This window comes from Protomyctophum bolini (genome assembly GCF_963924005.1).
Source record: "Protomyctophum bolini genome assembly, chromosome: 10".
NCBI classification, from domain to species: domain Eukaryota; kingdom Metazoa; phylum Chordata; class Actinopteri; order Myctophiformes; family Myctophidae; genus Protomyctophum; species Protomyctophum bolini.
The window spans coordinates 32,945,137-32,967,784 of record NC_137871.1 but is presented as its reverse complement, the minus strand read 5'-3'; the positions used below and the strand labels follow the sequence as shown (position 1 = coordinate 32,967,784).

Sequence of the window (22,648 nt, the reverse complement as noted above, 5' to 3'; positions counted from 1 at the left end):
GGTGGACGGAAGCCCCCCCGGCAAGGTATAAAGGGATGTGATGAATGAGGTGACAGAGCACACAAACACACACTAGGCCTACTGGCCTTGTGTGACACAAACAGACGTACAGGTGGTCTGGTGCAGTGGTTCCCAAACGTTTACCCCTCAATTTGTTTTGAAAATCTTTTGAAATAATAATGTAAACTACATTTCCTACTAGGAAACAAAAGTGTATTTACGCGTGACCCATACAAACTAGTCCGTGCCCCACAAATGGGTGTTTGGGAACTAGTGGTATGTCTGTACACGTGGCAAATTTTGTATTTTCTGTTTTACACACCATGTTCCTATTTTGATCATTAGACCTAATTACTGAAAGTCAATCTCCAGGTTTTGGAACATGTATGACACTACTAGTGGTTCTCAAACATTTTATTTGCAAGGACCTTACTCTGAGAGTGTACAGATGGAACCAAATGGACCCGTAATGGTCCATTTGGCTCCATTTGTACACTCCACAGTTACAGACCCGTTATGGTCATTCAGGACTAGCTCATTATGTGTTTCTGGTAATATATATTTTTAAATAAACTTTATTCAAAGAGTATGAGCATGACATCATTGTTTTTATATTTTCTCCCACAACTCCCTTCCCAATCCTCCCCATCCACCCACCACCTTCCCCACGAGGCCAGACATACAAACAACGTATATGAGTACATAACTAAGATACAAAGAAAGTTTCACAATGTTATGTTCACAGAAATAAATAATAAACAACTTAAAAGGGGGGTAAAATAAGAGGAGAAAAATAAACGGTAAAACAAACAAAAAAAGAAAATAATTAAAAAATATACATACATAAAATCACACCCGTGTGAAGTGAGGCACGCTAATATATTAAAGTCTAACTTATGGTGATTAGGTGACAATGGTGATTTATGTAAAACAAACTGTGCCAACACAAACATTAAACGCCAACAACAAAGAGACAATATGAAGTAAACGACACATTATGACGTACATTTTCCCTTTATTGTCAATGTGTTTACTAAACAAAAAACTTTTAACTAAAGACAAACATCAGTCAAGGATAAAAGTTCTCGGTCCCCAATATCATAATTCCTTTCAGCCGTGGAAAGCCGACGTGAATAGTAGGAGCAGGGGTGAAGTTGCCCATCAGATGGGGAATGTTGGGAGAGCACGGCCCTGACACCGGAGTCCGACGCATCGACCTCCACGGTAAATTGAAGGTCAGGGTTGGGATGGATTAGGACAGGAGCGGAGGTAAAGCGGGACTTGAGGTCGGTAAAGGCGTTAGCCGCTTTGGTAGACCAGGCAAAGGGGATGGAAGTAGAAGTTAGCGAGGTCAGTGGATGAGCGATGATGCTGTAGTCCTTGATGAAACGACGGTAGAAATTGGCGAAGCCCAAGAATCGTTGGAGGTCCTTCCTGGTGGCGAGAACCGGCCAGTCAGTCACTGCGGAAACCTTAGCGGAATCCATCTGCAGCTCGTGGCCGTTCACGGTGAACCCAAGAAAGGACATGGTGTCCTTATGAAACTCACATTTCTCGGCCTTGGCGAAAAACTTGTTATCCAACAGGCGTTGTAGAACTTTCTGGACGTGGGTGATATGCTCAGCCCGGGAGGAGGGCTGAATGTCGTCTAGGTAGACAAAGACAAAGCATGTCGCGAAGCACGTCATTGAGCAAGGCCTGGAAGACGGCTGGAGCATTTGTCAGGCCGAAGGGCATGACGAGATACTCAAAATGGCCCATGGGGGTGTTGAAAGATGTCTTCCACTCGTCACCCTCCTTAATGCGAACCAGATGATAAGCGTTTCTGAGATCGAGTTTAGAAAATATGGTGGCAGAGTGCAGGGGGGTGAATGCTGAATCGATAAGAGGCAATGGGTACTTGTTCTTGATGGTAATTGTTATTAAGTCCCCTGTAGTCAATGCAGGGCCTTAAGCTGCCGTCCTTTTCACCTCGTCGGAAAATACTGTTAAGGTTTTGCCTTTTAGATCGAAGGTTGGAGTTTGACAGGTTATTCTGGTCTGTCTTGACTAATTAAGGATTTGAACCAAGTCGTGGAGTTAAGGAGGTAGATTTAGAATTGAGGTACTTTTGTTTATTATAGTTTTACTATAGTTTATTTTCCGACACATATATATATATATATATATATATATATATATTATGGCCTTTACACAATCTAAATATCGGAATAGAAGAGTAGGGAAGAGCAGGGCGACAAAATACAAGTACAACCACCCCTATTGTATGTTATATTGTATCACCACTCTACAGATTGGACAAAAAATGCATTTCACTCATTAACAAAAAGTGACATACTGTAGTGTTGCTCTAATGTGGAGTGACATGTTAACATGTTAACACACAGCTCTTACAATGACGTTTAATAGCACCGTGGCTGTCTTTACAGAATGGATGGATTGTCACAGGAATTCAGCAAGGATCAGCCTCTTTCTTTCTTCGGCTAGATGACAGGCTTTCACTTTTGTCTTCCCTATCAGCGTCCTAACAGCCAGCACGTTGTTGGGTTCTCACATCCTGCAGCATGCAAGCTGCGTCCTTATCGCACGCGTTCATATTTCCTCAGCCAGTCAGTTGAGCAGCATGACACCGAAGAAGGTCGTGTCTGCGTCCGTGCAGATCAGCGTATATCGCTGGCCCAGTTAGGAACCAGCAGTTCAAGCCCATCCTGTTGTTGTTGTTTCACTGTCCCTGTGACCCGGGATAGGTGTCATTTAGACTCGGGGCATATAAGCTTAGGCATAGCTGTCACGACATACAGTACAGTACAGTACAGTACAGTACAGAGACACCATTTAATGGAGCTTTGACAGGGCTGTGCTGGTAGTGGACCACATAACTCATTGTTGATATAAAAATATTCCATTTTGTTTTGTTGTTTACACATACTGTTAGTCCTGCATTGAAGCTTTTGAACCTTATGTGACAATTTACCCAGCCATTTGTTGTCTGGTGATAGCTACATTTTGACAGAACGTACATGATCTGTTAAACTCACTTTGAGCCAATATAGATGTATTGCATCTCAGAATCTAAATATTTAATGGCTAATGGGCCTGATTGATTTAATTATTTAACAGTTTGCAAGGACAGCCCAGCTGTGCCTGTACAGTACAGTACAGTACAGTACAATAAGTACAGTACAATACAATGCCTGCTAAAAGGATGAAACCAAGAAAAGTCAGTTCTGACAGGAGACCTGCATTGCATGTCCTTTGCTGTCTCTCTCTACTATCCTATAAAGAGGGTATGTGCATGCTTGAAGTGAATGGCACATTGAGTGGCAAAGAAACATGCAAAGTGAGTTTAACATTGTTTAATGTTGTTTAATGCAATCAGATAGGACTTTTCTGTGTGGATGTATGGGCTGCAGAGGCCAGAAAGTAGTTTTTTGCCACTAGTAGGCGTTCCTGCATAACTTCCTGGTTTGATGATGATGTCACGCGCATATAGAGTTACTATAGAGTCTATAGTAAGTAAACCAACAGCTTGATATACAGTATAGTGCTGTTACACTACTGCAGTGTAACAGCCATTGGCACCATTATTTTGTCTGGGGCATCTCTTGTAGGCAGTGCAGGAGCTCTCATCCCCGCTGACTCACTGGAACTCCACAAACTACATGGCCCATAATGTTGCCGGGGCTTTGGAACACGACCTGTGAATTAAGTGGAACATTGGCAGCCTAGTCAGAACATATTTGCTCTAATATCAATTAAGTTATGCTCAAGAGTCAGGCAGTGGGGGCGACACAGTACTTGTCCAAACACATGTAATATCCATCTTCTTGGACAACAATTTTGTTTTCCTTCAGTGGAATGGCCTGTCCATTCTGGACTGCAATGGGCCAAGGGATCACTGTTACATTTCCTATGGGAAAGGGTAAAATTTCACTTAGTCAAATTAATGACAGACATTTCCACACCAAAGCCAAAAGTCTTCAATTTAACTTTACCTCTTACATATGGTTGTTTGTTAGTATTGGCCGACAGCTGCAGAAAGGACAGCGGAGCTGGTAACGGGTGAAAATAAACATACAATTATAGTAATGACATATTTGGCCTCACCTCCAGATTAGATTTAAGCCGATGTACACGTTCTCATGATCTGACTCTCGACTGACAAAACCAACCTCTAGAACCACCCGGTTCCCGTTTAGCCATCCCGAGGGAGGATTTAAGAGAGCCCTTTTGAATGTGCTGGAAAGCACTTGGCCTTACGTCCTGAGAGAACACAACGTTTGGGAGAAAATGTATTATTGCACGGCTATCCGAGTAGGACTTGATAACAGCACAAATCTCAGTAGTGCAGTGTCCAACATGACTCCATCCCAGCTTAACTTGCGACATACCTCCCTCCTCGCCTTAGACATCTTGGCCGCTCTCCCATCACTCATGAGTCCCTCAGAGCACGGCTGATTAAGTTGGTGAATTATGTCCCGTCTGAGTGCTCCAAAATCACTCTGTAAAACACTTACTCTATACACCAGGGAAAAGCTGAGACAAAACACCAAGGCACTTACTGATAAGAAAATGTAGTAAAGCATTTTGACACTTGAAGAGTGGGTGTCCTCGAGTTACTGAAAAGGGTGAAGTCAGAGTCATCAGTTCTCCCCCGGAAACTCAAAATGTTGAGTTTCAAAATGGGATTCTTAATGAGAAACTATCTCCTCGAGAGTCCTCTCTCTGTATCGCAACATGGAACTCATTTAGATTGTATGAAGATTACAGCCAAATTTGCAGCGCATTGTGAAACTCTCAGTCCAACTTAAAAGCCACATTTTAATATAGACAAAGGCTTTATTCAAAAGAACATCATTTGTTCTTGTCAGTACTCGTGCCAACAGAGTCCAATATGAAAGCACAGTTGTAACCTTTTAAAATCAATACCACCAGCTGTGAAAACGCCAGAAACAGACACATGCCGTCAGACAGAAAATGAAACACTTTAATTCATCAATCAAATCCATTTACAAAAGTATATCCCATTTTATATACAATATATACAGTTGACATATAAACATAACTATCATTTTTCAACATGGATTCATTCATACGGTAACTAAACAATAGCATTGTAACAAAACATATCACTCTGATATTCTGCAGGGATGCTGTAGTGCAAATGTGCGCAAAAACATAGTGCTGTTGTCATGTGAAAACCTTATAACTCCAATGTTGACGGATTTGTTGACGTAATCTTGTTCCATATGTCGTGAGTCATTTTTCCAGGAAGCCTTGAAACCCCATTCATTCTCGTTGCTAATTTTTCTACTAGGCAAGTTCTACAATCTGACGGTACAAATGTTTATTATTATCTGAATATATGTTTCTTTAGTTTTTATTTTGGAGATACAAGGTTAACATTCGACAGCACTTAAGGTACGTTAATATAAAAGTATCTGTCAGCGCAGTGTCCTTCCTTGATATAAAGGGAGATGTCTATGTGTTGAAACACAATCGTAGCTATAAATAAGAACTCTTATTTTTTCAATGATGAGAGCTTGTTAAAAGCTTGTCGTTATTTCTCACGGAACCATCATCATGGGAAGAGCTTCTATTGTCCTTGTTCCAAATGTTCTCTTTTCTCCCAAAAAGACGGAACCGAGAGAGGGCGAACCCCAACCCCCCCCCCCACAGACCCAACAGGGTCTCAAAGGGCATCGTAACGTTGTGAGCAATAGTTTTCGCTAGAATGTCGCTTTTCTAAACAAAATCTAACCGTTATTAATCCTTGCAACAGCTACAAGGAGGGAGGGGGGGAAACTTCATTTGGACTGAATCTGCCCTCGCGAGCAACGTCTATGGGAGCAGTCTGTTCGTGCACTGCTTCACAACGTCTATGGGAGCAGTCTGTTCGTGCACTGCTTCGAGCACTTTTTAATTTCAGTTTATCGTACAAAATGTAACCAAACAGACCCTTACGGGTCCATTTGGTTACATTGTGTACGTTCTCGAAGTGGCAGACATATAAAGGGTCCATTTAGCTGAGGACCACCCCCAGGAAACTCCGCAAGGACGGGGACGTGCAGAGAGTGTTACAGAGGCAGGGGCTGAAATTCCGTAACGGGCACTTTTGGACAAACCTAGTGAAAATAGCGGATCTGCAAGCTCACAACGTGTCGTGTTGCCACACGTTGAGAGCTTCTGGATCAGCTATTTTTGGGGCACGACCCCACACTCTTTATCTACTGGAGAGGCAGCGTACGACATGTATTTCTAAAGAAATGATTTCAGCGCAAAACGGTGCGTTCCAGTTCAGGAGAGGTCGGGGGAAAAAAACCAATTCTCCTGAACGCTGCCTTCGGGTATGGCATAGAAAGGAGCGGCATTTGCATTTCTTTCTTCCACCATAGTAAATGCTGCATTCATGGTCTGGAGAGGGCAGTTTTTTTACAGACGGGTAGAAAGGGCAGGGGCTCAAGCCCCCTTTGGTGTCTTATGTGTGCACGTGCCTGCTCAAGGACACTGTAGTAGGGGCTAGACACCCCCGCCCCTCCACGTTGAGAACCAGCGCTGTAGTGTGGTGGGTCTTCTTTTTTTCTTTTTTTTTGGCAAAAGACGCGTAGTTATCAGTGGTGTCCAGCAGAGGGTGCCTCTCCAAGCCGGACGCTCCCCAGGAAGGTGGTGTGGTTGGTCATGCTGATGAGGGTGTCGTCGTACACCATGCGTATGGAGATGCGCTGGCCGGCGCGCAGCAGGCTCACCCCAGCCGTGTAGCAGGTGTTGAACTTGCGCTGGCCCGTCTCGATGCTGCAGGTGCAGCGCAGGAACGGCGTCGAGTCCACCATCACCTCGTAGCTGGCGATGTCAGTGAAGTTGAGGTAGTATACCTGGGGAACGAGAGGGCAGGAAGACATAAAATACAATAAGACCCGTGAACGGGTAATAGGACAAGTTCATATTGATGGTTTTACCGCTCGGTTTGAAATTTATAGGGATCGTGCGGTGGAATGTGGCCCAGTGGTTTGAGTTATGAATGTTAAAGTTTCGGCCAAGAGAGGGGCTGGGAAACAGAGATTTATTAAGTTATTTATTAATTCATGATTTAAATACCTCATGTTAAACATCATAACGGTTCATGGTCAGACATTAAAAAAAAGCAAAGAAAGAAAAAGAGAAGCTTTGTGTGACCGAACGGCTGAACTTAACAGCCAGAATGGCTGACTGAGGGCTGTAAAACGCTGGTGTCTCAACACTCAGCTCTGAACACCTCTGAGGGTCCCAAAGGGATGCGTATGCGTATGGGGTCCCAGAGATAACAAATTCTGTTAGTCTGTGGCCTAACTCATATCAAACTGGGTGGAGGGGGGGTCCTAGGAATTCTAAAGGTAGGGAGTCACAGCTGTAATATATAAGAGTTAGGTCCAGGACCGTACTCACTTCTACCTGACTATATATGAAGTAGACCCCGTCAAGAAGCACCTCCAGCTCTCCGGAGCGAGAGTGCATCTTAAAGACGCGGTGGTGGATGGACACCGTCTTCCAGTTCCTCAGCACGCCCTCCGAGAGGTCTAGGAGACAGGACAGGAAACGAGAGGCTGCTGTTAAAAGAAAGAACACTTTGATAGTTCTATGTTCTGATAGTGATCATCATTGCTGTAGGGTGTTGGTTAAAATTGGAACTGATGACACAACATTGGAACTGGAACACTATTACGATTGGAGCTGATTAATGGGTACTCTCTCCCGACGAAATTTAATTGGCAACCCCCCTGAAAATGTATTTTCTGTTGACTAAATAGCTGGAGGGATGGGAGACCCCTTTGAATGAATAAACACATAATGATTATATTTTTTATTTTAACACCCCCCCCCCCCCTGTTTTAACTATTACTTATATCACTAACGCTACCTTTAATGCTGCAATTAGCCATTGAACTGATGAATCTATTAATCTACCGGTTATTATTAATTCATTATTAATTTAGATTGAAGAGTTGAGTTTAACACAGTCATCGTGGAATTGCTTAATATGTTTATGTTACATTCTAAAATAATATTTAATAGTAGTAAGATTAACATATCTGTGCTGTGGGGAAGAAACCACCTAACTCCAAAATGTTCATTTTTCAGGAAATGAAGAAAACCATATATTGAAAACAAAGCAATACTGCCTCATCAAACTAAGTTGGGGTTGTGACTTTATATATTTACTTCCATGAGACTGGGAGAGGTGGTGGACTTAGTTGCTTTAGCAGACAGTTTGAGGGTCCAATGGAGTTAAGAGGTTTTGTCCGAAGCACCTGTTACTACTTTCCATTGGTTCAATAGTTTTGAACGATGTAAATGGTGTTCAATAGCACTGATGATATGATTGATATGAAAAAAGTATAACTTCCGTCTTATATGGAACAAAGACAAGCATTCACATTTGTGTTAAGTTAGCTTAGTTAGTTAGCTTTTACACAATACTAGCCCTAAACAGTTCAACTACAGTATGCACATTTTCACTCCTACTTTAAAGGAGCACAATTTCCAACCTTCATATAATTGGTCCAAACTAATGTTTATTATCCCAGGATGTTTGTAACTCATTATTTTTCACCCAGTGTCAATTGTCTAGTAGTGTAATTAATCCTGGGTACTCCCTCTGCCAGCCTGGGGAGAGCAATGGACTAACCTTATGCTTAAGATGGCACAATTTCCATCTAGTCAATCTCTGTCTCATTGGTGGGCTCTGGACTGAATTGGCTGAAATCTGCCTACCTTTGACATCATCAATGGTAATAGAAACTCAAGTGTTTCTCTTCCTGAAAAGTTAGCGTGCTGAATAGCCATTGAAAAGCCAAACCTAACCTGCCTACCAACGATGTCACTGGTAGGCAGGTTTCTGAACTGTCCACAGCCCTCCTCTGAGACACAGAACGAGTAGACAGAAATGGTGCCATCTTATAATGAGCATTAGTAGTGCAGACCAAGTATACAAAGATAGGCTGAAAATGGGTGAAGTGGTCTTTTAATAAAGAGCCGGGCATATATGCTAACAGTAGCCGAACATATAAAAAGATAAACAGAGATTACATTAATGAATTTAACATATATTCTGTCCTTACCTTCCCTTACTTGGATGGTGGTTTCCTGTCCTTGTAAATGAACCACTGCGGGCTGTGAAAAAACAATAAATAAGATCAAACACAATCGGTGATGAAACAATGATGAGTAATAAATGATCACAATTCCATTCAATTAGGGACATTCCACATGGGATACAGTTTGTGTTTAAAGATATGACGTACTATACCTGGAATTCCTTTGTTTTGACAACCCCTAAGAAGAGAGGGAGAGAGAGAGAGAGATCGTCATATCGTAGCCAACAACAGAAAAAGGAAGAGATGACAGTTGAAACAAAACAGCCAGTGACATAGTATAAAGCCCTGATCACTGCATTCCCACACAATGTTTGACATCTTGCACCGAAATCACTTAATGCGATGACAATGAGTTCATTGATTCTGGCAGCTTGACCCCTCTTGTAGTGTGGGAAGGGGAAGACTTTTTCTTGTGCAAGATTGCGTGCTGAAATCTCTGACTGTTTCTAAAACCAAGTCCAAACCGCTCTCAGTCAGTGGATTATTCACCGAGTACTGTGACTTGTTATGGTGACTGCCTCCAGCAAGTGAGGAGCGTCATCTGATTATTAAACTGGGCGAATGTAGTAGCGTGAATTTCAAAACTAGCAACACGTAAGCCCTGTTTTTTACTTATATAATTGCGAAGTTACAAACTAGCGACAGCGTGTCACATGCACTGTGAGCTTATAAGTTTCTATTTTTTTGGCGGTTCAAATTATCTTTGAACAATTGAACTACGGTATGGCACACACCACACAAATGACACAAGAGAAAACGTATATACCTGGAACACCTTGGAGGCCTTGGGGCCCTTGAGGCCCAGGGGGTCCGGGAGGTCCTGCTGGCCCCACGGCGTTGCTGCCTGGAATGCCAGGGATCCCCGGGATGCCCGGTGGCCCCTGGGGCCCCGGGGGGCCTGGCGGGCCTGGGGGACCCTGCGCACCCGGCCTTTTCCGGCCACCTGGGAAGGTTGAGAAAGAAAATAACAAAAGAGTCAGTCAGTCAAAGAATTGTACAAATCTTCAAAAAAGGCCAAGAGGGGAGGTTATAAGGGCTCAGTTTGGTTCGCTTGGGGTTTCCCGGAGGATAGAAGAAACACAGGAAACTGGATGCTTATCATTCACTGTGAGCCAAGACGGTTATTGGATTGCGATATTGGATGACATTGGCCGTGTGTTGCCGCTGAGCAGGCAGGCAGCAGCGGGAGACCTAATCAATGGCAACGGTGTAGAAGAAATTCAGGCTGGACTTCATATTACCTTTATTCTTGCCTTTCCTTCTCTCCTTTCCCGTTGATTCTGAAAGAAAACGAACAAAAACAAAGTGATTAAGGTTTGAAATGGTCTCCTGAACAATTATCATCTCAGATAACGTCTAGTGTATCCAGCTCGTTGCGTGTAGGTACACTAAACAGGCTACAATAACAGATTCAGATGTGCTTGCAATGAGCAATTGAGTGGAGGTATGTCAGTCTGTGGTATCTTCTAGTGTAGTAATTTGTAAGTGTGGTTTCACCTCCTCTGTATGAACAAGTGCCTTAAGCATTCACAGGCAGTGGAACTGGAGAAGATCATTAGAGAGATACTTCATCCTGCCAAAATCCTTTTCTTTGAATTAGGCCCAGATGGGGAATGCAGATGAAAGTGTGTGTACACGGCGGTGTGTGCGCATGTCTGCTTGAGTGTGTGTTACTTTTACAGCTGCGCGAGCGCGTGCATGCGTGTGTGCATGCGCGCGCGAGTGAGTGACTGCATGTGTTTCGGTGAGGGCATCTCTGTCAGTTCCTTGAAAAGACAGAATGCACTTGTGTGTGCATCTGTGCGTGTGCAGGGCTGTGTGCGCAGCTGAAGGAATCCTTTTCAAAAAGCCGTCTCGCTGTTCTTGTGTTTACCATGTCATTACAACTACAAAGGCCATTTAACCTTAAAACCTCACAGTTTGAGACCCTCAAACATATGGCCGGCGTTTCTCCTCTGGGTAAATGAGTGGATGCATCCGCATGGATTTCTCTTAACGAGCAGCCCTATCTGGAATCTGGTGCCCGTTAGGAGTGCCGAGAATGCACGCACGTGTGTACACTTGTGCACGCACGTGTGTACACTTGTGCACGCACGCACGTGTGCATACATACGCGCGTGTGACACACACACACACACACACACACACACACACACACACACACACACACACACACACACACACACACACACACACACACCACACACACACAGATCTAAGGCTGAGATTACAAAAGCCTTTGTCTGTATGCTGTGAGCAGAGAGGAGAGACCTGGTAATGATTAGTGTTTAGAGGGCTCGGGACTTTACTGATTTATGTAGAAAGTCTCAAAGGTGAGTTTTTTCTTCTAATTTAAACACAATCACTAAACTTCCCCCCAAGTATTCAGTGTCACGCCACAGACGCTGGAATGCCTTGTGATCATGCTGCACTTGTTGCACTCAGACATGGGACTTCAAAAGCCTTGCTGTTTTATTTGCATAGCTCACATTCTAAACAAAAGCTACAAGAAAGTTTGAGCATATTGGCCATATGGTTTTCTGTTTTGGGCTATTGATTGTGATAAATCAAATCAATGAAAATTAATGAAAGCCATCAAAGCCTCTCTGCCTCCGAGTTGATAGCCCGTCAGCGTTTTTCTTTTTTAAATGGCCACCTGGTTCCCCCTGAAACGACTGCGTGTTCCACTAAAAGAAATTATGAATTTGTGTCTTTATCTTCCGACGGTCGCGGGCCAGAGTGACAACGCTGCCGGTTCCAAGTTCCGAGTCTATACCGGGCTAACTTCGATTCAAAAGATATTTCAGGGAATTGATATTATTTTGAGAGTGGGAAATCAACACGGGCCTCGCTGTCTGTTTCAAATTGGTGAAAAGTCTCCCAAACTCTGTTTGCCTTGTTAGCTATCCAAGTAATAATCAATGCCATTCCATTAAATCCTTTGCTCTATAAACCGAGCAACATTATGCGGTGGAGCTGCTTTGTTAAGTAAGCACCGAGTAGTAAAAAATCAATTCCACAAAAAAGTGAGAAACCATTAACAATCTGTTTGCACAAAAAATTTAAGAGCCTTAAATCCACCATAAGACAGCTTTTTGGATTAGAGCAAATCGCCCCAAACAAACAATGGTAAGAGAAGTCACGAATCAAGTGTTATTGCTGGATGGATCCACTGTTAATTGGCTCTAAATAAACATAAATTACAGTACATGTGTGTGTCCACATGTGTCCAGCAGAGACGTTTGTTATTCTCCAGAAATGTATGGTCGATGTATTTAACCACTAAACCCTGTACTTTGTTGACTGGAGTCCCCCAGGGCTCTGTATTAGGCCCCCGCCTGTTTTCCTCTAAACCAAATGTCTCTGGCAAAAAATAGCAGATCTACAAGCTCACAAGACATCACGTTGTGACTCCTCGTCGGCTTGTAGATCTGCTACGGAATAGGCACACTATGGTTCTTAAAATATAAGCTACATACATTATGTATGGTATAATATATGATGTATTGACGTCAATGCCAGGTCTGTGGTATTGAAGCTCCATATTGACTTTATTGGACACAGAAAAGAGCGATAAAAGTTAGAAGTCTGTCTCCTGCTTTGTCATTGGAGCTTCACAGAAGTGGACGGGAGGTTTACTGTGGGGACATGGGGGCCAAGGTAACCACGGTCTCACAACCAAAGGAAGAAGGATGAAAGTGATGAAAAAGTGGTTGAACCAAAACAAAGAAATGAAAAAACAAAATAAAGTCCATACCAGAGTCTGATTGTTTGCCTGGGCTCCGTTTTGATCGCTGAGTTATTCCTCGGCTGTCTTCTGTGGCGTGGAAGTCACTATGCCGGTGTAGTAACTTCTCCTGCTGAAAGAAGACAACAAAAATAAACACGAGTGAGGATGGAAACTTATTTCTTTTTTGCACAAAAGTCCAAGACTGAGAGAGATTTAGCGGTGCCGAAATGTCTAAATGTGAATAGTATTCTGGAGAAAGCTTAAGCGGATTAATGATTGTATGTAACAAAAAGAAAAACGTGATAGGACATTTTGAGGAGTGAGAGCCACATTACAAGTGTTCTCTCTATTCTTGGGGTATAATGTTTACACAGAGACAACTTGGGCCTTTTGAAAAGCTGCGAGACAGTGCCAACCAAACATACTCATTCGGGGCCAAGCCATTGTCTGTCCCAATGGTGCTGTAACCTATCCTGTAACCCAAGTCACTTTTGTCTGTGTCTCTGCCGCTTGAGACACAGACCTGGGCACGACTGCTCTAAAATTCACCTTTTTATACAAAAGGAGGACATGAATTGTGGTTAATCTGAGAGTAATACCCCATTCATGTGGCACCTGGTTCCAACCCTATTCAGAAGTGGCATGAATAAGCTAATAAATGGAGGTGAAGAAAGGATCTGATGGAGCTGGTCTGAGCTCATCTCTAAGAACAGGAAGGGCTATGCTACAGCAGGGGGGTGTGTTCCCATGGGGGTGTGAGTGGCAGGACAAACCGCATGCCTGTGTTCTTATGTGACTGGCTCTGGTCGACTTACATTCACATGAACTCCGCGGGACGCCCTGACCCCACTGTAACCGCCCGACACTTATGCAAACGCGACCAACTCCGACAGTTAAACGTTTTTGCCGCAAAACTCGACGTCCCCCCCCAAAAAAACCTATCCTATTGTTCAAAGTCACATGCTGTTAGAGAGCCAGTGTGTGATCACATCTTTGGGAGAGCTCCCAGAACGAGACTAAAAAGACAAAAGAAGCTCTACGCTGGTACACAACAAGACCACCCAGCCGCCTTTTCGTCGAGCCTCGCAATCTTAGGAGATCACTCTCGGTCGCACTTTGGAGTGTCAGGGTGAGTGATGGCAAGAAGTGTAGACATAAAGGCTGTCAATGGCTGAGGACAAATAGGCCCATAACTGTTATTGTACTGGACATCTGCTCAGAGTTTGTGTAACTGACATCTCCGGAGCATTGACACGTGCGGCACCGAAAGCCTGAATCAAATAATGATGAATAATGATGTATCATTTAATCCTATTGCTCGCCAATGAATCACGGAGCAGCAGGCTAGGCAGGCTTGCTGACGGACACTTTCACCTCTTTATTCCAATTTTGGTGCAAACCCAATTTGATCCCCCGAAACGACGAGGCCCTCGTCTCTCCATCTGTGACAGGCAAATAAACATAGTAGTTTAACCTCAATGGCAACAATGAACAGATCAGTCTACTGAATACGGGGTGACCCCTCGCTGTCTCTTTGTGTGGTTTTACGCTCCAGCCACTGAAAGACCCATAGGAAGACAGACAGGAAAAGTTATGTTTCGGGTCTTGTCTATACCTCAACTCAGATGTGGAACCCCCCCAGAGAGGGATGAGCTGTATCATGTCGAACACCCCCCCACACACACACACACGCCGCACACTCACGCACGCACGCTCGCACACACACACACACACACACACACACACACACACACACACACACACACAGACACCCAGCCTCACCCCCGCCAGGGCTGTGTCAGGCAAGCTGAAAGTAGTTAAAGTCCACATCCCTGACCAGCCGCCAACCATGTCTGACCTTATAAGCACGGGAATTCCATCCTGATGCAGAGCTATGTGTTGGAACGGTTTATCGGCACACACAGGCCTCCAGATGTTCCCTGCGAGCAGCGACGTTCGCTGTTCATTTGGTGTGCAGGTGTCTGTCTCCACATCTTCACTCCAGCTGTTGGCATATAGGGGGGCTTTTTACCCCTCAAAGGGTTCTGGGTGTATGTTCGAGCATATGGCATCACACTTTCGTCTGTTCTGACAGCCAAACACGATTTCCAACGGCCAATTTTCGGGGCCCCGAGATTAAGCTCCATCAAAAAAAAACACAAAACAAACAAACAATCTGCTAGGCTACTACCAAGCTAGTACGTTGTTTGGTGCCTTAATAAACATTACATGGAAGCTATAAACAGACGGGGGGGGAAAAAGTCAAAGTTCACAGGAGTTTCTTTTTTCTCCCGCCCTATTATAGAACTGCCTTTGGAACCGTGTGGTATTGTTTGCTTCATTTCATGCCATTATAGTATTTACAGCTCCTATACCCTTCAAAGACATGCAGAGTTACAGTAAATCAGGATGACAATGTGTTGGTATGTATGCCAAGTGCCAACTATTGAGTAAACCTTTCATTGTTCAGCACGGGAGAGGGAAAAAAAAACTATTAATTAGAGGCCCTTTAAATCTTCAAAGTGTGTGGGGGGTGCTGCTGCGCGCCGAGGACATGCTTCCCCGTTGCTCCGAGGATATGACTAAATTTCACTGACTCCGGGGATGTGCAATTTTGCGCTCGCACGGTTTGTCCAACTTATCAGCTTCAAATAAAAAAATAATATATATATATATATATTGCCAGGGTGTGCAACGTCTTTGACCCGGTTTTGCACTTGGTCCGCCAAGATGATTCAGTCTCTGTGGTGCTTTTAACTCATCTGCCTTTGGCTCCAATCACACCTTCAACATCATCGATCAACTCCTGATAGGAACGGGGCGCGCTCCGTGCGTGTGTGTTCATACGATACTGTTGTTATATCTGATCATGCCCTGGTCACAATTAACTCAGATGTTGATGGGGTTGACAGCACACCCTGGCGCCCCCCAGCGCATGTAGGCTGCCGAGGACGTTATGTCCCATCAAACTTGACTCTTTTTAATAGCTGTTAACTAGACTCCAGATGTTTCAGCATCTGTTCTTTGTGAGACTTTGAAGGCAAACATCAGAGGAGAGATTATTTCATATACTGGTTATGAGAAAACGCTTAAGCTTAAGTAATCGACAGTGTCTGAACTAAAGGCAGCTAATCATTCTTCTAAAACAAGTTTTTCTTTATTAAATTTTATTTACCCTGCGTTAAGAAAGACACTTGCTGGGGGTTTTTTCCAGCAGGGAAGGCTCGCGTTCACACCTGGAACCTGACCAGTGCAACGCAACCGCAGTCTTTTGGTGCTGGGAATCTCATAGCTCCATTGGACAGACAGCTGGGCTTTATTGCCTTGCTCAAGGGCACATTAACTGCGGCTGTTGAAGGGGAAAGTGTTGTTTGTTCTCTTCCACAGCCCAGATTTCCCCCAGAGGGCCTGTAGACTTAAACCCATGACCTACCACCATTCGCAGGCTTATTTCTAAGGCATTCTTCTCGGCATACGTATACAGACGGGCATCTCCTGCTTATTAGGGTTATCCTCCACTAAAGACATTCTGAGTTGACTAACAGTCATAGGGATTTGTCCACAAATTGATTTGATTGATTTAATCAACAAATGAAATAATGTTCACTGCATACAATCATGCAGAGCAGCCATTTCATGTTGGTGACGTTGAGAACTGAATTTCACAATTACAGTTGACTACTGGTTAGTTAAAGTTATAGACTGGCAGAATGAAAGGATCAGGCCTAGATGTGTTGTAGCGTTTACGAGAGACATGCATGTCTCTTGTAAACAGAAAAACCAACAACTACTAAATCAACTAATAAAGCCTTGGTCTGACGAAGGCCAAACCAATTGATTAGCGATTGACTATCGAGGAGACAGCCCTAATGCTTATGTATATATAATTATGCTGCATAATTATGCTGCATCCATCAAAATCTTTCAAAGCAGAGCACTGGATAGATCCTAAACGGTAACTTAAGACGTCATCTACAGTATGTGGTGGGTAAGGTCCTGCTAGCTGGCAGTTATATCAAATGACACACTTTGCTAAGCCATACAGATTTAAATACACTCAGCCATAACAACGGAGCCATAGCAAATTTACAGGCAATCCAAGGAAACGTATTTAATTATACATGTGAGCAGGCCACAGATATATATGCTGTAGACTGAGAAAGTACAGTATAGGTTTCTGTTTTAAATATTAGAAATGTGACCTTTCACTACTTGTGTTGATAAAAAAAATAAAAAATGGAAATACAGCATCTTAATTACGATTCTGTGTGAGTATGTTAACTTTGTTAAATTTGGGAGGCAAAACACTGTTTAAGTAGGGCATGACAACTGATTTTCTGATTTTCTGAGTTTCTACTAGTTTTATCCTGTTGACAAGCATATTATTGAAGAACTGTGATTACGTTGCCAACATCTTTAAATCATTAGTCTCAAAACAGATACAATGGATCAAAGACAGAGATGTGTCATCGACTTGATATTTTCACATCGTGTTAAGATGTGCGTGGATCAATATCCTACTAAAAGGGTTCAGTCTTTTTCAAGTCCGGGTTGACAATCTAATTAGACTAATCCTCCAATCCATTTCATTTGTACTTTACAAATCACTTGAAGGCGTGGTGTGGCAGAGTATCCCTGCCTGAATATCAAAGCCTAATGTCTCCCTTTGGCCAAGGGGGGGAATCCCCTTTGTTTGGTTTCCCACTAGGCAGGAAACCCGGGTTCAAATTCAGGTGGTCACATTGGGGACTCATCCATTCCGGATTGGGTTTCCCGGTAGGGTTGGGTGGAGGTCAAGGGGGAGGGGGGTGGGGGATATAGCAGAGTAGCCCTGCCTGTAGCCCAGGAGCCTAGCATCTCTCTTCCCCTGAGCAAGTAGAGGTTTGGTTTGAATCCAGGTGGTCACATGGGCATACTTTCAATTGCCTACGAAGGCGTGACTGGATTTGGAGGTCTGTGTGACCTACCATACACTTTCTTATGTAATGTCCATTCTCTGTTACACTAAAAGCAGATCTGGAAATGCTTCAAGTGCCAGTTTAGGCTCCAGAACACTTCCACCTTATCTTGGTTTGCCACAAATCCTGCCTTCTCCTGTTCCCTCTCTGGCAGTTGGAGGAGTGCTGAAATGCCAGTTTGAGCAGGAAAAACACTTTGCTACCTTTGCCTGTCTCGTCACAAATCATGCCTTAAGTTAACTCTGCATTCTCTGGCAAGATGAAGAGGTATTCATTTTGGCAACTATTTTTGTTTTTACTTAAACTCGACTCGGATCAGACAAAAATATGCCACCTTGAAATTCTACGGCTACTTGTATCTCTTCAGAAGTATGAGATTAACATTTGTTAACACGCAAACAGGTATTCAATTTACTGAAACTGTTTTACATAAGGATTTATGTTGCATTTAGTTGAAAAACACAAGCAAGTATTCGGTCCCTGCCATCCTTTCACAACTTCTGAGCTCTCTAACACTGTTAAAAGCACACCCTACCTGTATGCACACTCTACCTGTATGCACACCCTACCTGTATGCACCAAGGATTAAGAAATGATTTAGAAACTTGTAGTATTGGGGAAAATATAGATCCTGAGCTTGGAGTTTTATCAGCCATTAATTGCTTGAGATCAGGTTTATCTAGTCCTTCAACAACAAGCAAAATACTTACATTGTTCATAAGAAGGTATGATCTATAGCCAATTAAATAAGTTATTTCTACATTTTGTCGTCTAAAGCTAAGCAAAAACGGAAAGAAAAACATGAATCCTAACCGACAAATTAGGATTAGGGAATAAGAGTTTGACATTAAAAATACATTATTTACATGATGTAATCATGGACTGCTTTGCATCCTTTCGAACTATCAGAAACATTGTTCCTTATAGGTACATTTTGTTTTACTCAGTCAGGATTTAGCCATGTCTTGAGACATAATTCTTCAGGTATTACAGATTCATATTTTTCCATTGTGGAAGCTTACTCTCCTCATCTCTCCGAGGGCCCCACCTTTTTGGCTTCTTCATAAAACTTTTACCCACAAAGCAGCATGACCTCATTCATGAGCAAATGCACTCTTTGCGCCTCACATCTCTAACACTTGAAGCTGTTTAGGAGGTGCACTATGGGGCAGAGTTACTGTAGTAGTTGTCGAGGCTGATCCGTGCTGGACACCGACCAACCCAGTGAAAAGTAACGAAACTCCCATTTTCTAATCACTGGGCGAGAGTGTTGCCTGCCCTGCACCCAACCCACCCTCTGTGTTTTGGCCTCATCCATCCTTTCACAAGTGTTTGGGCTGTTCTTTCCTCATGAGTCTGGAGCTTGCAAAACAGATTGGAGTTCTACCCCGACTCTGCCCTCCCATCATATAAGGGACAGGGAGACAGCTGGTGTCCTTCTCCCTCTGAAGTAGCATATGAGAATCAATACAGTATGAAAAAGCAGTTCATGACATACATTTAGAAAGCTTTCTTTCCAATCTATTTGTACTTGAGATTTATTTTAGTTTAACCAGAACTTGTTTGTTTGAGATTACACTGATCAACCAGCTATACATTGTAACGTCTCATAATATATTTAGATTGTGGTATGTGTAGCATGTCGTGTGGATGCTTGTTTGTTTGTTGTTGCTTTATGTTTGTTTTTTTCCTTTTGGGATTAGTCTTTGTTTTTCTATGCAGACTTTTCGTATTCAATTATTCTTGATTGTATACCTGCATATCACATTGAATCTCATTGATGCTTCTGACGTGCCTTTGATGTCGACTTGTGTGAAAAATCCAATAAACAATGTTTAGGCCTATAAAAAAAAATCTTCAAAGTAAATGTCTCAAAAGCTAACAAGTGCGGCCTCTACGTCCAAATGCCACATGCTCCTGTTTCTCCAACTATGTAAACTGTGGGATGTGTAATCAGAGTTGTTTAATGCAGACATCTGGGTAGGACAGCATCACAGCGCTGTTAAATATTTACAGCTGGGCCACAGTCTTTCACCTCATGAAGCATCTCCATCTGGGCTGAATACCAAACCCATCTCAATCGGGTTCAACCGGGAAAACCACCACTATCTAAAATAAGCTTAGCAAAGGACATTGTGGGGCCTAAATGAAAAGGCCTAAATGAATAGGGCCCTCGGGTTGCCTGCCTCTTTATGACAGGAAAATGATGCAGAACTTGGATCTGGGATTTGATCGTCAGCATCTTTGGTTGCTTTGCCAAAGATGCTACAGTGTCTGAGTTATCTAAAGACGACTTGACTGTAGCCTGAATTATTTTAACCCCTCAAAAGATGCTTGCCATTCAATGGAAGCACTAAAATTATGAATTCAGTTACGCGCTCCGAATAGATATATTGGCCTAATCAATGGTTTCGCCAAAGATTACATACGAGCTAAAAAGGAGCAGGTAATGCAAAGGATTGCTTTTTTAAGTAATTCAATTGGAGGGGTTAACAGTTAACCTGAGGCGCAGACGAGTAAAGCAGAATAAACATGTCCAGTCCAGGGCCAGAAAAGAAAACACATGTATGTTAGATGAATCTGGCCGTGGCCCAAGTAATGTTACCAAGTGCCCGGCATCCAGCCCTGATGAATTTACATTAGCCCCCGGGCGCTGCACCTGCTGGTAATTAAGTACATTCCCCCCCCCTTCCCTCCCTCCCTCCTCCACCTGCTCCATCACATACACCGACTGACCCCATCTGTGTGAATAAGATACTGTATGAGGATCATAATCCATGTTCTATGTGGATCACACAGTGATCTGTGTGGTTTGGAGCAACTAGGACAAGACTGCTTTGCTTTTATCCTTTTTTTGGGATACAATTGGTCTTATTAACTAACTTTTCATTAGTAGGCCTTAACCCATTTTTTCAGACCATAGACTACACACCGTTTTCTGGCAAGAATTTTAAGAGTTGAACATTTTAAACTCTTCAACTTTTAAGAGTTGACCCCTTGGCTCAGTTGGCTGGTACTACACACCACTGGTTGTCATCGTCAGGCCCGGGGACCACCAGGGGTCCAATTGGACCTTTACGGGTCTGTAACTCGAGTGTACAAATGGAACCAAATGGACTCTTAAGGGGTCCATTTGTACACTCTCAGTTCAATGAACGCAGGTGATTTTAGTTGGCGTAAATTACATTGTAATTATAGTCCATATAATTAGTCCATTTGTACACTCAGTTAAATTAACGCAAATGTCTGTGTGTAAATTACAGGCAAATACAGTGTAAATTGGGGTTCCAGATTAAAATATGGTTTGTTGCCTGTTCAAACTTTGAAATTCAAAAGTTTGAGAATCACACTGTCCTACACAGTATAGTATCAGAGGCAGACACACAGGCCGACACAGCTTTGGCCAGGTGACAGCAGCATGCAGCACCACAGCCAGGGTTTATTCTATCCAACCCTCCTCCTTGCTGTAATAAGTCTGAATCACACGCAACGCGCGGAGAGCATTACTTATTCGCAAAATATGTTTGAGGCAATCTTGACATGGAAACTGATCCGCAAGCAGCAGCACCTGAACTGTGCGGTGTGCGGAAGGAAGGAGGGGGGGGGGGGGGAAGGGAATCATTATTTGGACAAGCTACTGTAAGACACTCTGCCCAGAAAAACATGCCATAACAGAACACACTACACAACCTGACACCCGCATTATGGAACAGGAGAAGTGAGCAGAGGTGAATCAACACGAAACATGTCTCGTCTCCGCATTGATCGGAATGGAAACAATGTCGAAATGCCTACTGGGGGGCTTCTTAAATCTCAGGTTGTGGGATGGGGAAGATGTTTACCTCTCCTCCGTGTCCCTCTCCTCTTCCTCCTCCTCCTCCTCCTCCGCTGTTGCTGCTGCTGCTGCTGCTGCTGCTGCCGCCGCCGCTGGACGTTGAGTCGCTCAACGCCGGCTCGGCCACCAGCTCCGCTCCGGCCAGTGTCAACATCGCCGAGTCCCTTTTCTGGTGGAATATTTCCCTTTTCACCTCGGACCGCAGATCCAAATAGCAGACTAGCGTGACGGCGTGCAACGAGAGCGACAGCATGAATAATCCCAAGAAGATCAGACTCGTGGTGGTGCTGGTGGTGATACTGCTGCTGCTGCTGCTGGTGGTGGTGGTGCCGGCTGTTGAACTCCTGCTCTTCATGCACTTACTGTTGCTGCATGTGCACGGAGGGGGTCTGGGCATCACTTCGTCCGGGAAGTCCTGCCTGGGAGAACCATCGCATGCCATTATCGGGTGTAGAGAGCAAAAGTACAAGTACTTTTATTGATTTATTATTATCTCGGCATAATCGGGTCGTTTGTGTTGTCTTCGTGCGAGCGGGTCTTCATGAAAAGCTTATGAAAGATCCGGACGGCGCCTACATAGGAGCTCATAGATAGGTGCAGCCCTGCAGTCAGGTCGGTGGTGGTGGTGCAAACTCGTTCGTGTATCTGTAGTAACAATGGAGACCCGCCTACGAACACTGTGATTGGTTCGGGTCAATTACGACCCAGACAATCCAGGGCATAGGTTCTCCATAGATAAATGTCTATGCGGGGTTTGCCTCTATGTTAGTCAGTGTTTTAGCGACACCTACTGGACAAATTCGTTTTTGCAAAAAAAGCTTCTGGTAGACAGACAGACCATTCACAGGTTTTCTAGTATTTCCCCACATCATTCTGGCTTCTTTATTTATGTGCCCGTTATTACATGTATTGTCTGAATCACTGACGTTCTTTTGGCCTGCATGTATAGCATACGTGCTTATATTTTTCCCCACACGACACACGTGTGTCTTTT

At 43.6% G+C, this 22,648-nt stretch overlaps 1 protein-coding gene across 1 annotated transcript; it reads right to left on the bottom strand.

The window, feature by feature from the left end:
• Nucleotides 1-4,966: 4,966 nt before the first annotated feature.
• eda (ectodysplasin A) lies at nt 4,967-22,256 on the bottom strand. The gene is made up of 8 exons (XM_080774047.1): nt 21,662-22,256; nt 12,889-12,991; nt 10,373-10,411; nt 9,898-10,074; nt 9,284-9,309; nt 9,096-9,147; nt 7,423-7,553; nt 4,967-6,872 (listed from the first exon to the last, which is right to left on the bottom strand). The coding sequence occupies exons 1-8, from the start codon at nt 22,094-22,096 to the stop codon at nt 6,612-6,614; spliced, it is 1,224 nt and encodes a 407-aa protein (XP_080630173.1). The 5' UTR covers nt 22,097-22,256; the 3' UTR covers nt 4,967-6,611.
• Between the last annotated feature and the right edge of the window lie 392 nt (nt 22,257-22,648).